This window comes from Aedes albopictus, chromosome 1 (assembly GCF_035046485.1).
Source record: "Aedes albopictus strain Foshan chromosome 1, AalbF5, whole genome shotgun sequence".
Lineage (NCBI taxonomy): Eukaryota > Metazoa > Arthropoda > Insecta > Diptera > Culicidae > Aedes > Aedes albopictus.
Window position 1 is genome coordinate 218,918,626 of NC_085136.1, and position 15,202 is coordinate 218,933,827.

General features: G+C 46.8%; 3 protein-coding genes across 6 annotated transcripts; 1 reads left to right on the forward strand and 2 right to left on the reverse strand.

The window, feature by feature from the left end:
• Positions 1–2,155: 2,155 nt before the first annotated feature.
• LOC109400127 (zinc finger protein 652-B) lies at positions 2,156–4,417 on the forward strand. Its single transcript, XM_029851797.2, is given in 3 exon segments — positions 2,156–3,002; positions 3,004–3,771; positions 3,835–4,417. Coding segments are annotated over 3 exon segments (1,986 nt in total). The 5' UTR covers positions 2,156–2,289; the 3' UTR covers positions 4,340–4,417.
• Positions 4,418–7,013: 2,596 nt separating this feature from the next.
• On the reverse strand, positions 7,014–14,316 carry LOC134285477 (uncharacterized). Of its 4 annotated transcripts, none has more exons than XM_062846274.1 (3): positions 14,009–14,316; positions 13,886–13,953; positions 7,014–13,830 (listed from the first exon to the last, which is right to left on the reverse strand). In XM_062846274.1, exon 3 carries the CDS (start codon positions 13,725–13,727, stop codon positions 7,389–7,391), a length of 6,339 nt encoding a protein of 2,112 aa, XP_062702258.1. In that variant the 5' UTR covers positions 13,728–13,830; positions 13,886–13,953; positions 14,009–14,316; the 3' UTR covers positions 7,014–7,388. The 4 variants fall into 4 exon arrangements, with proteins under 4 accessions (XP_062702258.1, XP_062702259.1, XP_062702256.1 ...); XM_062846275.1 differs by having other exon boundaries at positions 7,014–13,953; positions 14,009–14,097; positions 14,160–14,273; XM_062846272.1 differs by having other exon boundaries at positions 13,886–14,316.
• A 66-nt stretch (positions 14,317–14,382) lies between these two features.
• On the reverse strand, positions 14,383–15,202 carry LOC115253920 (zinc finger and BTB domain-containing protein 49; the record flags this gene model as incomplete). The annotated part of the gene is given in 1 exon segment (XM_029851726.2): positions 14,383–15,202. A coding segment is annotated over 1 exon segment (727 nt), but the record flags the coding sequence as incomplete, so codon positions are not given.

Genomic DNA, 15,202 nt, shown 5'->3' on the forward strand with positions numbered 1-15,202 from the left:
TCCAGGGACATCCTAGAGAAATTTCCGCAGAAATCCTGGAAGAATTCCCAAAGAACTCTGGAGGAATTTCCGGGGAACTCCTGGAAAAAATCCTGGAAACTACATGTGCAATTCCCAGGGAACGGGGTAATCTCGAGGAACTGCAGGAGAAATTTCCGAAGAACTCCTGGAAAAAATCCCGGAAATTACATGTGGAATTCCCAGGGAACTCCTGGAGAAATTTTTATCAATTTCTGCAGGAATTCTTGGGGACTCCTGGTGAAACCCCCGACGAACTGTCGGTAGAACCTCCGTTGAACTCCTGGAGAAACTCCCGATGAACTTCTGAAGAACTCCTGGTTGGTTTGCCAAGTAACTTCTGTAGGAATTCTCCAGAAACTTCTGGATAAATTTCCAAGAAACTCCTGGAAAAATTCCCGAGTCCTATGGATCCCCTGGAGGGATTGCCAGAAAACTGCGGCAGACATTTTTGGGGAAATCCAAGAGAAATTTCCAGTTTACTTCAGGAGGAATTCCCGAAGAACTAGAGAAATTCCCGGGGAATTCTAGAAGAAATTTCCGGGGAACCCAGGTAATTTCTTACGAGATTTCTCGATAAATCCATGGTGTGTTTCGGGGGATAACTTGGAAAAAATCCCGAGTAATTTCTGCTCGAATTCTGATGGAAATTATGGACGTATTGCCTGTAAAGTCCTGGAAAAGTTTTCGCGGAATTCGCCTAATTGTTCCCACGAAGCTCCTGGAGGAATAATCGAAGAAAGCCTGAAAAATCTCAATGGGAAATCGTGTGAGAATTCACGTGGAACTTCTGGCAAAATGCACGTGAAACTCCTAGCGGGATTCACGGGAAACTCCGGGAGGAATTCCCAGGAAGCACCTGGTAGAATTCTCATAAAGATGCTGCTTGAATTTACGGGTAGTTTCTATAGGAATATCTCTGAAAACTCCTAGATATATAGTCGGGGAATAAATCTTGGAAAAACATTTGGATAACTTCTGGATGAATTTTCATGAAAATTATGGACGTACTTCGGGAAAGTTTTGGAGAAATTTGTTGGACAATTCCGGAGTAATTTCGGAGGACATGTTTCAGCGGAACTCCCGAAAGTATTAGGTATTACTGGAGAACACGGAGGAGAACCAAGAGAAATTATGCGGCGAGCTCATCCACGGGAAACTTGTATAGATGAATTCCCGTGGAGCTGCTGGTTTTTGAAAAACTACTGGATAAATTCCATGATAACCTTGGAATAAATCCACTAAATGATTTTCTCATTTAATCATGGTTATCTTGCAACAATTCCCAGGAAAACACTGGGGGAGTTTCTGTTGCAATTCACCTACATACCTACCTACATACATAGAATTCCCGGGGAATTTCCTACGAAAATGTTTATGAATTTCTCATGATGCAGCCTGGTGAAAAATGTTCGCGGAATGTTCACGGATTCGCACATAAACGCTGAAGGAATTCTCGGGGAGCGTCTTGAGGAATTCCCGTGGGGCTGGTGGAAATTGTTCTGCAGAATTCCTTCTCATAGTTCTCCTGGAGGCACGGTATTCCCTATCGGATCTGTTGAAGAAGTTTCTGAATAACTGCTGGAGGGATTCACGGGAAAATGCTGTTGTTGATGTTCCGGCTTTCTTCCTTCCCGTTCCATTGAGCTTCTTGGCTTGCGTTGCTTTTCAGGTTTTCCAAAGAAACTGTGGAAGAAACTCTAGAGACCGAGTGCAGGAAGTTTTTTTTTCGATTTTTTCTAAAGTTTTTGTTTTGGTTGCGAGCGACTTGACGTTTCGCAACATAAAATATCGCCCAGCGCTATGTAGGCCGGGTTGCCAACCATCACTTTTCCGGTTTATATAACGAAAAGAACATGATATACGCGATATCATGTTCGGTTCGTAATATTGGATGACAGCTCATTTGTATGGGATATGATGTAATATAGAGGGTGATATAGCTCCTATAACATGAAACCCTCTATATTACGTAATATAGGGCCTAGTCTGAACGTAGTATTATACCCCAGACAGACATGTGATAGACGTCCAAAGATTTCATAACTCACCACCAGGTGGCTCTGCTATTCCTACTTTATGAAATGCATATGCATTCATGAATGCAAGTGCATCGAATGTCATCAACACAGACATCACAAACTTTGCAAGTGATTCTATCCATAAGTAAACAAATTATTTCAGTCGATTAGTTATTCGGAAATTTGAATTGCTATTTTACATTAAATAAATGATTAGTTACCCCTAGTCACCCATCGACACCCCGTCGTCATGGACGCTTACGTACTGAAATGTGTCGCACCGAATTGCAGCTCAACGACCGACCAGCAAGGAGTTAGCTTCTTCGGCTTTCCTACCGATGACCGAGATCTGATACGCTCGTGGAACAAAGCCCTGGGATTCCGTGCCAACTGCAAACACATCCCGGATCCGAAGCTATGCGAGCGACACTTTCGCCCGGAGGAACTAGACCGGACTGTGGTTCCGGTAGCGCTTGTCCGGCCAGATGTTGTGCCTTCTGTGGATGTGGTTTTCGCTGCCAATGAGTATGAGATAGCGGAATCGAAGGACAGGGATGGTAGCAGTAGTGAGGCGTCAAGCTCGTTAAGCTACTGCCGGCTATGTGCAAAAGTGGAACGGCAAGCGCCGAAGAACAGTCTGGAGAAGCTTATGAAGTGCAGCGATACTGCCAAGCTGCTAGAAATATGCTTGCAATCAAGTCGGGAGTATGATACGCTCCCGAGGGGGGTGTGCGATGCATGTGCACACATGATGAAGTTTTGGATAAGGTTTGTTAGGACATGTAGTGCTGCGCAAGGGAAGTTAATCAATTTACTGGCGGGGATAAAGAATGATGACGAGGAAGAGGAGAGAAAGCCGGAGACTGAAGCAGTCGTTACAACGAGGATCAAAAAAGAAGAAAGCGAACCCAATGAACTTCCTACAGACTATTTGCTTGTGGACCTAGGAAAGGAAGCAAAAAGTCAAGAAGACGGAGTTTGGAAATGATGTGCCAACAGATGTTGAAAAGCTCGAAGACGAGCATTCAAATGTCGATGTAAAGGAGGAACCTGGGGACATGAACTACGATTCGGATTACGATTTACCTAAAGGGTTCGACGCATCTTCTAATTCAGATAGTCATTCTGCAACGGACGAAGATGATGATGAGTATGAGCCTGAAGAAGAACAAATGGCAAGGTTAAGAAAGAGCATAGAGATGAAATATGAAGCTTACCAAGATAATGACGCTTTTGTCGAAGAAAAGCCGAAAAAGAAACGTGGTCGGCCAAGAAAGAATGAACCTCGTCTACCAAAAGGTCCTCGTAAGCCCAGAGAAAAACGAGACAAGAGCACCGACGAGAAACCGGCATCCCTTTGCAAGCAAGTTTGCCAAATCTGTGGCAAAATTCTATCAAGCAGTGCCACATTCAACGTCCACATGTTGACGCACACCCAGCAAAAGGACATCGTTTGTCCGATCTGTGATCGACGATTCTATATCAAGCAACAACTGAAGATCCACATGGAATCTATCCACGAGAAGAAGGACTTTGTATGCAGCATCTGTGGACTAAAGTGCCGCTGGCGGAAAAGTCTTCGGAGGCATATGCTCCTGCACGACGATGATCCCTACAAGCATAAGTGCACCTATTGCGACAAGGCGTTTGCAAGGCCTAATCAATTGCGCTATCACGTCATGAAGCATACAGGAGACCGGGTTTATTGTGATATCTGCGGTGCGGATTACAGGTAAATATCGTTGCACGTGATGTGGCTATAACACAACAGTAAATTATCGATTTTACCTTTCAGATTTAACTACATGTTGACACAACACAAAATACGCAAACATGGAATTGTGGTTGAGGGCGTTCAGTTGTACAAGCAGAGTGCCCGAAAGAAGAAAAGCGAAGCTGGCGAACAGTCCACAAATGCTAGAAAGAATCGTGTTGTTCAGCCAACTGAAGCACAAATACAGCTACCAACAAATCCCCCGGTACATCCTTCCATAGTTCCGATGATACAGCAGATGGCCTTACCCGAACATGACCGTACTAATCACAGCGATCTTACACACGTCTCGGATCTGGGAAGTCCAGCGCCAACGACGGCTTCGTTCGCAACAATCGGATCTCCCGAACCGCCACAGTCACAGTTTCCAAGTCATCCCCAATCACATCCCGTACAACTGCAACAGCACCAACCACAGCATCACCAACAACCATCTCCAATAGGTGGATTCAACGGAGCAACACTAACAACCATGTCGATGCCATCGGCAGCCCTGATAGGGTTTCCATCGATTAGTAGACAATAGGAAAACACTGTAGTTTACGAAGTGCGTACGGTTTTTACATTATCAAATAATAAAGTAGACCAACATTATCCTTTGGAATCGATCGCTTCTTCTTCTTCACAGGGACAAAGCCTTGTTAGCAGCGTAGTGTTCTATGAACACTTCCACAGTTATTAACTAAAAGATTCCTCTGCCAACGACCAATTTTGCATGTGTATATCGTGTGGCAGACAGTAAGACGCTCTATAACCAAGGAAGTCAAGGACATTTCCATTACAAAAAGTTCCTAGACCGACCGGGTGTCGAACCCGTTATGCTGAATTCACCCACGCCTTGACTGCCCTTGCTCGTGATTCATCTTTCTCAGCTACACACTGTTCACCTGCACATCGCCGAAGATCGTCCTTAACACGCGTAGCTCTAAAACTCCGAGTGCTTGCAAGATCTTCTCGAGCATGGTCCACGTCTCATGTCAGTAGAGGAACACCAGTCTCATTAGCATTATGCCAAATATACTACATAATTATAGTAGGCGGATTCACTTAACAGCGTAAACTGATTAAACGTCGCGATCACCAAGGCAATCTTTGATTATTTCATTCACAAAATCATGAAACATTTCAAATACGCAGAAAATCATGGCTTATGCAGCAATTTAATCTGTTTAGTGAGTACCCTTAGTATATTTGATTATGCCCATGCTAAACTGCATAATTGATCGGACAAACGCTGATTTTCATACAAAATGGGCAAGTTTGAGATGCTGTAACTATATGATTTGCTTTGCTGGGTTGAGGTTATTTTTTGACAAGGACCAATATGCTGAATTTCACAAAATTAGCATATTAGCAGGTATGGACGTGACAAGGCGTTTAATTTACACACTTCAAAACTTCTGGAAAAGCTCCCTTGTCCAGGCATTTCTGCATACCTGACCTGAAGATCTCGGGAGCCTCTGCAATAGCTCCTTTTAAGGCCAAGTTCAGAACTCTGTCTGGATCTGGGGCCTTACCTACGCTGAAGGATTTTGCCATCCCCGAAAGTTCCACATCGGTGACCCTCTCCTCATCGCCAACCCCAGTCCTCGGCTGTCCTATGAAAGAAGGCCAAAGACTATGATCATGACGGGGAAAAATCCCCATTTTCCATTACACCTCCCGTCTTGGTCATTACGACTCTGACAGAGACCCTCAAAGCAAGCCTTTTTGGTTGCTCTTATTTCAGTCTTCTGCGCGGCTTTTGCAGCGGCGAACACCACCCGCCGTTCATTTCACTCTTCCTCAGATCGTGCTCGCTGCATCCTCCGTCTAACCCCCTCCCTAAATACCCCTTCGTATGATGTCTTCCACCTGCGAGGGCTTGACCTTGACCTAGCCGCGTCTTCCTCTATCCGCTGCCTGTTGTAGTTGTAGTCGATACTGTTACTATAGTAAACCGCCAGGCGATCGCTGTGAGTGTAGTTATCGCCTTTTTTCCAGTTCGAACTACTTGTTAGGCCAGAACTATACACAGTAATCGACTCCGCACCGTTCCGACTAAAGGTACTCTTGGTACCAACATTAGTCAGGTCAACATCTAGCATGACCAGATACTCTAGCAGGATCTGTCGTCATACAGTCTAGCATCTGCGTGAACTGCTCGATCGACCAACGCGGAGGTGCTTAGCAGCTACAGAAGAAGACCCCGTTTACTTTGGCGACCACAAGGCCCTCATAGGTAGTAGACACCAACTCCTGGACAGGATATTTATCCGTCGTCCATATCGCCGCCATTTTTCCGGTCCTATCCGCGACCCAATCGCCGTTTGCAGCGGGTACTCGGTATGGGTCCGCTATGGTGGTGATATTCGTCCCGTCGTCGTTCACGGATTTCCCGGTACAAATCAGACAAATGGGTGGACTCGTGCAGCCTTGTGCCTTATGGTCTTCGGCGCCGCATCTACCTACTACACAGTTTGCTCCTGTCAGGGCCTTTGCAGTCTCATGACTTGTGTTCTGGTTCCAGACACCTCCGGTGGCTCGTGGGAACGTCAGATGACTTACCCACCCGCCTACCTTAATTCTCCCCAATTTAACAGACTTTCCGGTCGACCTTCGTCCAAGGGGGATCCTCCCCTTGGTTCGCCCTACTCTGTGGTTGCTGAGGGCCTTAGAACGGTCGCAACCCCCCGTTCCCCTTGCATCCGGGACGGGCTAGCCTTTTCAGGCACACCCTTTCCAGCTTTCCGGGACGCTTGGTTGGGGTCCGACTTGCCGACATAACTGCCAACCTTTCAAATTAGTATCTTTCTAGTCATGCGGGCACCGTCAAATAGCTCCTCAGCTGACGGCTACCTCACTCGCTTCTGCGAGTGCTTATCACGAGCAGTCGCATCTGCCATACCTTTTGGACTTCCTGCGAAAGCGAAGGCCTCCGTCTGGATAGACTTCTTAGCCTTTGCTTTCACCGGTTCCGCTGCTGCTGCGGTCTTCACGAGTCTCACGTGATCCTGCTTGGCATCGTCCATCGACTTACGAAGTCTCAACAGGATCATTTTCAGGTCCTTACTTATGTTGGACTTCGTGGACGCAAAGTCGATGATCTTGTTACGCCGCTTTTTCTGTACGGCATGCAAAAACTACCTCCTGTAATGTTTCTGTTCCGTGAACAAATAGGGATCTTTACCGCTTCTTTTAGCAACTCACAAACTCCGATGTTGGGTGTGACGACAGCTTTAAGCTGAAATAGTTTTTTATTGTTATTTGCATGTTTAGATTTAGTAGTGAAAACTTACAATTTTCGGTGTGCCCTTTTAGGTTAATTTCAACGTGTCTATCCGTAATGTTCGTCTAGCTATAGGATCTGTGTTTAGGTTAAGGTTAGAAAAAGTTTCTTTTCTAGTCTATAACAAACTTACTGCTGTGATAAACCACTGTGATAACTAGAGCAAACTGTGATAATAGATTTAGGTATTTATAGTTCAACTAGTGTAGTCGTAGGATTTAGCTGTAGAATATAGAATTTAGATAAATTAATTTTAGTTTTGATAATCCCTCATCACCACACACTTTTGCCTGTGCATTCAATTGCTTCACAAAACTGATTGATGTTCCGTTTGCTGACTTTCCCTGACAGTTGACGTTTCAGCGTGCTTCGCCCTTGTTCGGTTGCGGTCACACCGCGGGGAAGTGCTGGCAGTAACATCCTCCCCCCCGTAACACTGGCCACCGGTCCCAGTTTTACCATCCAACTCAACCTCTAATACAGCCAACTTTGACACCGGTCTACGCACTATCCCCCTCGCAGTTTGAATGACAGCCTGCCGAATTCTTCCGTCTTCTGCTTTTACGACGTCCTGGACTCGCCCGCGTGTCCAGCCATTTCTTCGGGCGTCGTCCACAATGAGAACCAGGTCTCCTACAGCTATTGGTGCTACCTCTCCGAACCACTTCATACGTTTGGTTAACATCGGAAGATATTCTCGAATCCACCGCTTCCAAAAGACGTCCAGTTGATGTTGTATTTGGGTCCAAGTATTTTTCAAAGCAGTTGTTGGATCACTGAACGGTACTGCAGGCTGTCGGACACCTGTTGAGCTTCCCAGAAGGAAATGATTTGGTGTGAGAGCTTCTGTTTCAGCGGCTTCTAAAGGTAGGTATGTCAGCGGCCGACTGTTGACAATACTCTCGGCTTCGATTACCAGTGTTTCCAATCCCTCGTCATCCAGCTTGCGATCGTTGTTGTATGCGGCTTCCATGGCTGACTTTACCGAACGCACCATCCGTTCCCATGCACCACCCATGTGGGGTGCTGCTGGTGGAATGAAAATCCATTTAGTGTTTGTGTTCGTAAATGTAGCTGCCAATTCACCATGTATTCCTCGTAGCTGCTCCTGAAGCAGGCGCTCCGCGCCCTGGAAGTTTGTGCCGTTGTCTGTGTAGATCTCTGCTGGCGCTCCTCGACGACCGATGAAACGACGTACGCATTGCACACAGGAATTTGTAGAAAGACTGTGGGCGACTTCCACATGAACTGCTCGAGTCGTTAGACAGGTGAACAAACATATCCAGCGTTTGGGAGTACTTCTTCCAACTTTCACCAGCAGTGGTCCGAAGAAATCGATACCGATGTGCGTGAATGGGCGTGTGAACGAGGACAAACGTGCCACAGGTAGTGGCGCCATTCGTGGCACCTTTGGAGTTGCCTTCTTCACCTTGCACCACTGGCACGTTGCTGCAACTTGCTTAACTACTGTCCTTAGCCGCGAGACATGGTAGTACTGTCTTATTTCATTCACTACCGTTTCAGAGTTTCCATGAAGAAATGTTCGATGGAAGTCCTCCACTATCAACTTAGTCACCGGATGTTTCTTTGATAGAATCACCGGGAATCTGGTATCGAACGGTGTGTATGTGGCAGCACCAATTCGTCCATCGATGCGCAGTACTCCGCATTCATCTATTGTTGGGGTTAGCTGAAAAAGGCTGCTAGTTTTTGGTAATTCGCCTTGTCCTTTGGAAAGTAGAACCATTTCATCTGGAAACTCCTGCCACTGCACGAGCCGCACAATGGTGTTCTTCGCTCTCTTCAGATCTTCTTGACTCAGATATAGCAATTCCAATTGTTCTCCTCGCAGTCTTCGCCGACAGTTCTCTATGAAGCGATGCAAGTACGCCACTGCACCTAGCAGTTTCCGCCACTTTGAGAACCGTGAAAAGTCTACTATAACTTCCGGAATCGTTGATTCTTTAACAAAGAAGCAAGGACGTAATTCTTCTTCAGGTTGTACGGAAAGTTTGACCTGCCTTGGCCAATTCTCCTCGGGAAACCGGAGAAACTCGGGACCCGTGAACCACTCATCGGTTGCTCCTGGAAGCGGTTTCGTACCCCACTTTGTCGCTGCATCCGCTGGATTCAATTTGCTAGGGATCCACTGCCATTCGGCAACATCGGTCGTTGACAATAATTCTCCTATTCGACAGGCTACGTATTGTTTGTACCGTCGATGATCGGCCCGTAACCAGGCCAGCACTGTTGCAGAGTCACTCCATAGGAATCGCTTTTTTACTTCGACGCTGTGAATCTCTTGAACAAACGCCATTAAGCGGCTACCAAGAACCGCTGCCTGTAGCTCCAAGCGAGGAATCGAAAGTGGTTTCAGCGGCGCCACTTTCGTTTTAGCAGCTACTATAGAACACTCTGCTTCTCCGTTAGTGTTCATCACTCTGAAGTACGCCACGGCGGAGAAGGCTGCTTCACTGGCATCAACAAAGACGTGGAGTTGCAGTTGTTCATACGTTTGCACGGTCGCATTCTTGAAGTAGCACCGTGGGATTCGCAGGTCTTCGATTTTACAGAACAGATCGGTCCACCTTATCCAGCGGTCGAATATTTCTTCTGGCAGTCTTTCATCCCATTGTAGTCCAGTGCGCCACACGTCCTGAAGAAGGATCTTTCCGTGAACAAGGTATACGGCTAGAAGTCCCAGTGGGTCGAATATCCCCATCAGGCATTTCAAAACTTGTCGTTTCGTGGGCCGCTCTCTTGAATCTATCACTTTCTGAATTTCTTCCTTCATTTTAATCGAAAAACAGAGGTTATCTTCTGCTGTTTGCCATAGCATTCCAAGCACTCGATCGCCATACTCCGTCGCAGGCAGGCACAGGCTCTTGCTTTCCTCCGGGTTCTCTTCATTCAGCCCACGAAGCACTTCCACACTGTTCGACAGCCAATTTCTTAATTGAAAACCTCCTTCTTGATGTATCAACCGAATTTCTTGTGCAACACGTTCCGCCTCTTCCTCGTTCTCGAAGCTATCGAGGTAATCGTCCACATAATGGTTTTTCAAAATTCCCTCGACGGCCCGTGGATAATTGTTGATGAATTCTTCGGCATTCCTGTTCTTAACATACTGCGCCGACGCTGGCGAACACGTGGATCCAAAGGTCGCGACATTCATGACGTAGATTTCAACTTGGTCCAAAGGGTCACTTCGGAATAAAAAACGCTGAGAATGACGATCCTCTTCACAAATCAACAGTTGGTGGAACATCTCTTTAATGTCAGCCGAAACTCCTACCTTGTACTGTCGAAAACGAGACAGAACTGCCGGTAGCGAAGTCAGTTGATCGGGTCCCTTCAGTAACATGGTATTTAGCGATATTCCATCTACCTTAGCAGCTGCATCCCATATGAGACGAACTTTTCCTGGTTTCCTTGGGTTCGTTACTACGCCCAACGGTAAATACCATACTTTCTTCGGATCTGCTTCTGTTAATTCTTTCTCCGTTGCTCGATACGCGTAACCCTTCGTTTGATACTCTGCTATCTGCTTCTTCAGGTTGACTGCCAGCTCCGGATCCTGGATCATCTTGCGCTCGAGGCACTCAAGCCGCTTGATCGCCATCGTATAGCTGTCCGGAAATTCGATATTGTCATATTTCCACAGCAAGCCCGTTTTGAACTGCTTGCCCACTCGGAGTGTAGTCCGTTCCATGATGATCCTGGCACGCTTATCTTCTTCGGATTCCAATGCAGCAGTCGGCTTAACTCCTGCATCTTCCACAGTAAAATAATCCTTCACCGTATTATGCAGTTCTTGAACGTTTTCACATTCGCAGGCATGGAGATTTAGAGAGTGAGTCTTGAAGTGAGTAGAATCCTTAGGCGAGCCACCGAAGATGCACCAACCTAATCTGGTCTTCACAGCGATAGGTTCGGACTGCCTGCCTTCTCTCACTTGCAGAGGAACAGTGAGGTTCGCGTTGTTTACGCCAATCAACAAGCGAGGAACGGCTTTCTCGTAGCTGACGATCGGTAATCCTTGAAGGTATCGGTAGCGCTGGCACAGTTCGTCGTAGTTCAGACTCTGTTCCGGTAAAGTGAGTTCTTTCACAGTACGAATGTCATTGAGGGAATGTTGTTTTTGGCTGCTCACTCCCTGTATTGAAATACGTACTTGTTTTGATTCAGACTCGACTCGTGTGACATTTCCTGTCCATTTTAAACATAATGGCTTAGTCCAGCCATCGATTCCCAACTGCTCTACTAGACTGCGTTCGATGAGAGACAGATCTGAACCGTCGTCCAAGAATGCAAAAGTTTCTACAGTGCCACGAGGACCGGAGACGACAACCGGAATGATACGAAATAGAAGAACCTGTTTGTATTGCCGATGGGTATGGTTTTGCACTGTCGACATTCCTTGTGTTGGCCGTTCAGTTGCACTGGATCGATTAGAGTGCAACAGCGTGTGGTGACGATATTCACACCCATCGATTCCACACTGCATTGCATTCCTGCAGATTCTCCTTCCATGTGTGTTTAGACAGCTCCGGCACAGGCCGTTATTTTGTGCAAACTTCCACCGATTATCTACCGTATACGATTTGAACGTTGAACAATCCGCTATACGGTGGCCAGGCTTCTTACAGCAGACACACACCCGCTCTTTCTCTCGCACTAGTTCACTCTCTGGTCCTGTTTCACTGATATGAGCATTCACCGTTCCTTTTTGCTTTGTCTTCTGTTGGTTGCCGCTGTCCCCACCGACGTACATTGTTACTCGGCTGACTGCTGTTACGACGCGTAGCATGAAGTCTCCAAACACCTTTAGGTTGACCACCGGATGATGCTGCATATAGTCCGCCCACTGCAGTTTGGTGTGCGCAGGCAGCTTCTCAACTAGCTCCATCAACAACGTCGGGTTCGAAAGATGCTCTTGCTGTCCAGCGGCTTCCAAATGGTCGCAGAGACTGCGTACCGCTATGCCAAAATCGATAATAGTCTCCAACTTCTCCGCCTTCGGTGCTGGAACACTGCGCACTTTTTGTAACTGAGCACTAATTAACAATTCTGGTCGGCCGTACAACAAACGCAGCGTGTCAATCACTTGGGGAACTGATTCGGGGAGCAACAATCGACTTCTAACGGATTCATACGCGGGACCCTTCAAACACCGTTGGAGACGTGCGAGGTTTTCCGCACTATTGTATCCACATGCTAACGAACTGTTCGTGAAGCTGCTGATGAATATCGGCCAGTCAGCAGGATCACCAGAAAACGTCGGTAGCTCACGTGACATTACTTGACGCGCGGCTAACTGCGAGGGAGAGGGAGTGAATTGATCAACGGTCGGCAGTCCCGACGGCGGGGGAACTTGGCCGGCGCATTGTACCGGATATGCTTGTGGCAGATAGCCAACATTCGGTAGGCCCACTAGAGGGGGTACCTGACCTGCGTATTGAACCGGATTTACTTGTGGCACTTGGCCAACATTCGGTAGTCCCGCGAGTGGGGGAACTAAACCTGAATATGGAATCGAATTAGCGGGTGGCGATGGGCCAACATTTGGTAATTCCGCTGCGTGGGGAACTAATCCGGGAGTTATTATCGGATTTGCCGGTGGCTGAAAGCCAACACTAGTTCCTGATTTAGGAAGAATATTCGATTCGGATGTTCTATTCAAAGAGACCGTGGCATATGGTGCCAGGCTCCCGAATTGTTTCATCATTTGTTGGAGGGAGTTTTCTGAATTTTGTGGTATGGATGGATTTAAAAGTGGCTTACCTTGAGGTGCTACGGGGGGCACTTGGGGATCGACATTACCTGTTGCGTTCACTACTTCCTGGTGCTTCTGAGCCGTTCTAGGAATCGCGCCAGTACTTCGCTGAGGATCCCCTTTGACGCGACCTGATGCTGGAAAACTTGACGATTTCACTGTTGAATTCAACGTCGGCTTATGAAAAGTGACCTCATGACGTCCTCCCGTGACTGTTTCGCTCGGTCCTCCTCGCTGCACCATTTCAGCAGATGCCAACCCTTCCGCAGTTGGCTTGTTAGGTTCCGTTTCATGCGTGTTCGGATCTACAGCTGGCCCAGCAGCGGTGCACTCTGAATCCCCCTCTGGCTCATTCGGCGGTAGCTGAAGGGCTGATGCGACTTTTGCCAACTGATCAGTCGGCTGTGGCCTGTGTACGGCCTCAGCATATTTTGCACATTTCCTTTGCCACTGTTCTACGTTCTCCAAACTCGTTCGTTTACTTATCCGACTTCTGTTGCTACCCGTCTCGTCCATTTCGTTTAACTCCTCTTCAAGGAGCTTATATTTTTCGGCGAGATGCCGCTGTTCCATCGCTTGCTGCTCTTCTAGCAGTTTTTTCTTCAATGCTAGACGGGCCGCCCTAATGCTCGATGTTGTTGTTCTGGATGTAACGCTCAATGGCAAACAGTGACTGCAGGTCCAGGATCGGTCTGCCACCGATGTTGTCACTTCTGCACACCTCATGTGCCACCATCCGTTGCATTGATCGCATTGGACGCAATCGTCGACCGTCTCCGGGCGGTCGCAGCAAACACAACCGTTGGATTCATCCTTATTGTCTGGTGTTGCCGGGTTGGAATTATTGGAGGGTGCAATCGGATTCGACATGTCGAAAATTCTTAAAGATTTTGTTCCGTGAACAAATAGGGATCTTTACCGCTTCTTTTAGCAACTCACAAACTCCGATGTTGGGTGTGACGACAGCTTTAAGCTGAAATAGTTTTTTATTGTTATTTGCATGTTTAGATTTAGTAGTGAAAACTTACAATTTTCGGTGTGCCCTTTTAGGTTAATTTCAACGTGTCTATCCGTAATGTTCGTCTAGCTATAGGATCTGTGTTTAGGTTAAGGTTAGAAAAAGTTTCTTTTCTAGTCTATAACAAACTTACTGCTGTGATAAACCACTGTGATAACTAGAGCAAACTGTGATAATAGATTTAGGTATTTATAGTTCAACTAGTGTAGTCGTAGGATTTAGCTGTAGAATATAGAATTTAGATAAATTAATTTTAGTTTTGATAATCCCTCATCACCACACACTTTTGCCTGTGCATTCAATTGCTTCACAAAACTGATTGATGTTCCGTTTGCTGACTTTCCCTGACAGTTGACGTTTCAGCGTGCTTCGCCCTTGTTCGGTTGCGGTCACACCGCGGGGAAGTGCTGGCAGTAACAGTTTCTAAAAATGAACTGTCGTCTGCAAACCTAGCTGAAGAATTTGACATTGGCTTTCTCAAAACTGATTCAGGAAGCTAACAAATAGTTTTTCGGCTTATGATTTTATCGATAAACTCATTGCATTGGATTCAATAAAATATACCTACTTGAACATCCAGAATGGCCACAGGTGTTGCTCCTAGTCGCCGAATTCCATCCGGTTCTCGCCACTGTCAGCTGGTTCTTCTTTCGCAAGTTCCTGGCGAGTATCCACCAGTAATTGCCGGTCCAGTTGCATCCCATGCTTGCTAATTTTGTGATGTGTCAACTGGTGCCGAAACCGGAATGCCTGATCACACAATTCGCACTGGTGTATCTTTTCGCCCGTATGGCGGCACATGTGGTCCTTGAGTTTCGCCGCCGAGTGGAACGCCTCCGGACAGTAGGAACACTTGTGCGGTCTTAGGCTCGGATCGGTACTGTGACTTAGCACATGCCGTTTGAAATAGCGCTGCGTTCCGAAGGTTTTACCGCACTCACCACAAAGAATCGTATGCGTCTCGTGAACCGCCATTTTGTGATGCTTCAGGTCTTGGGAGATGAAGAATCGCTTGTCACATCGATCACACTGGAAGTCTCGCTCCCGTTTGTGAAATTTCATGTGTAGCTTGAGATACGACGGGTGCTGGAACGTCTTATCGCACAGCTGGCAGTAATTGTGTATGACATTCGGATCTCTTTTTCCTCTCAAGGGCTTGACGTTGCCAAGCAATTTAATCTTGTGAGTCTTCAAATGATACTTCAACATGTGCAACTGCTCGAAACGGTCCGGACACAGTGGACACAGCAATCGTTTCTTCGACATCAGCCTTTTCAATTCTTCTGAATTCTTCTCACCCGTTGCTTCGTTCTTGTGTATCTTCTGC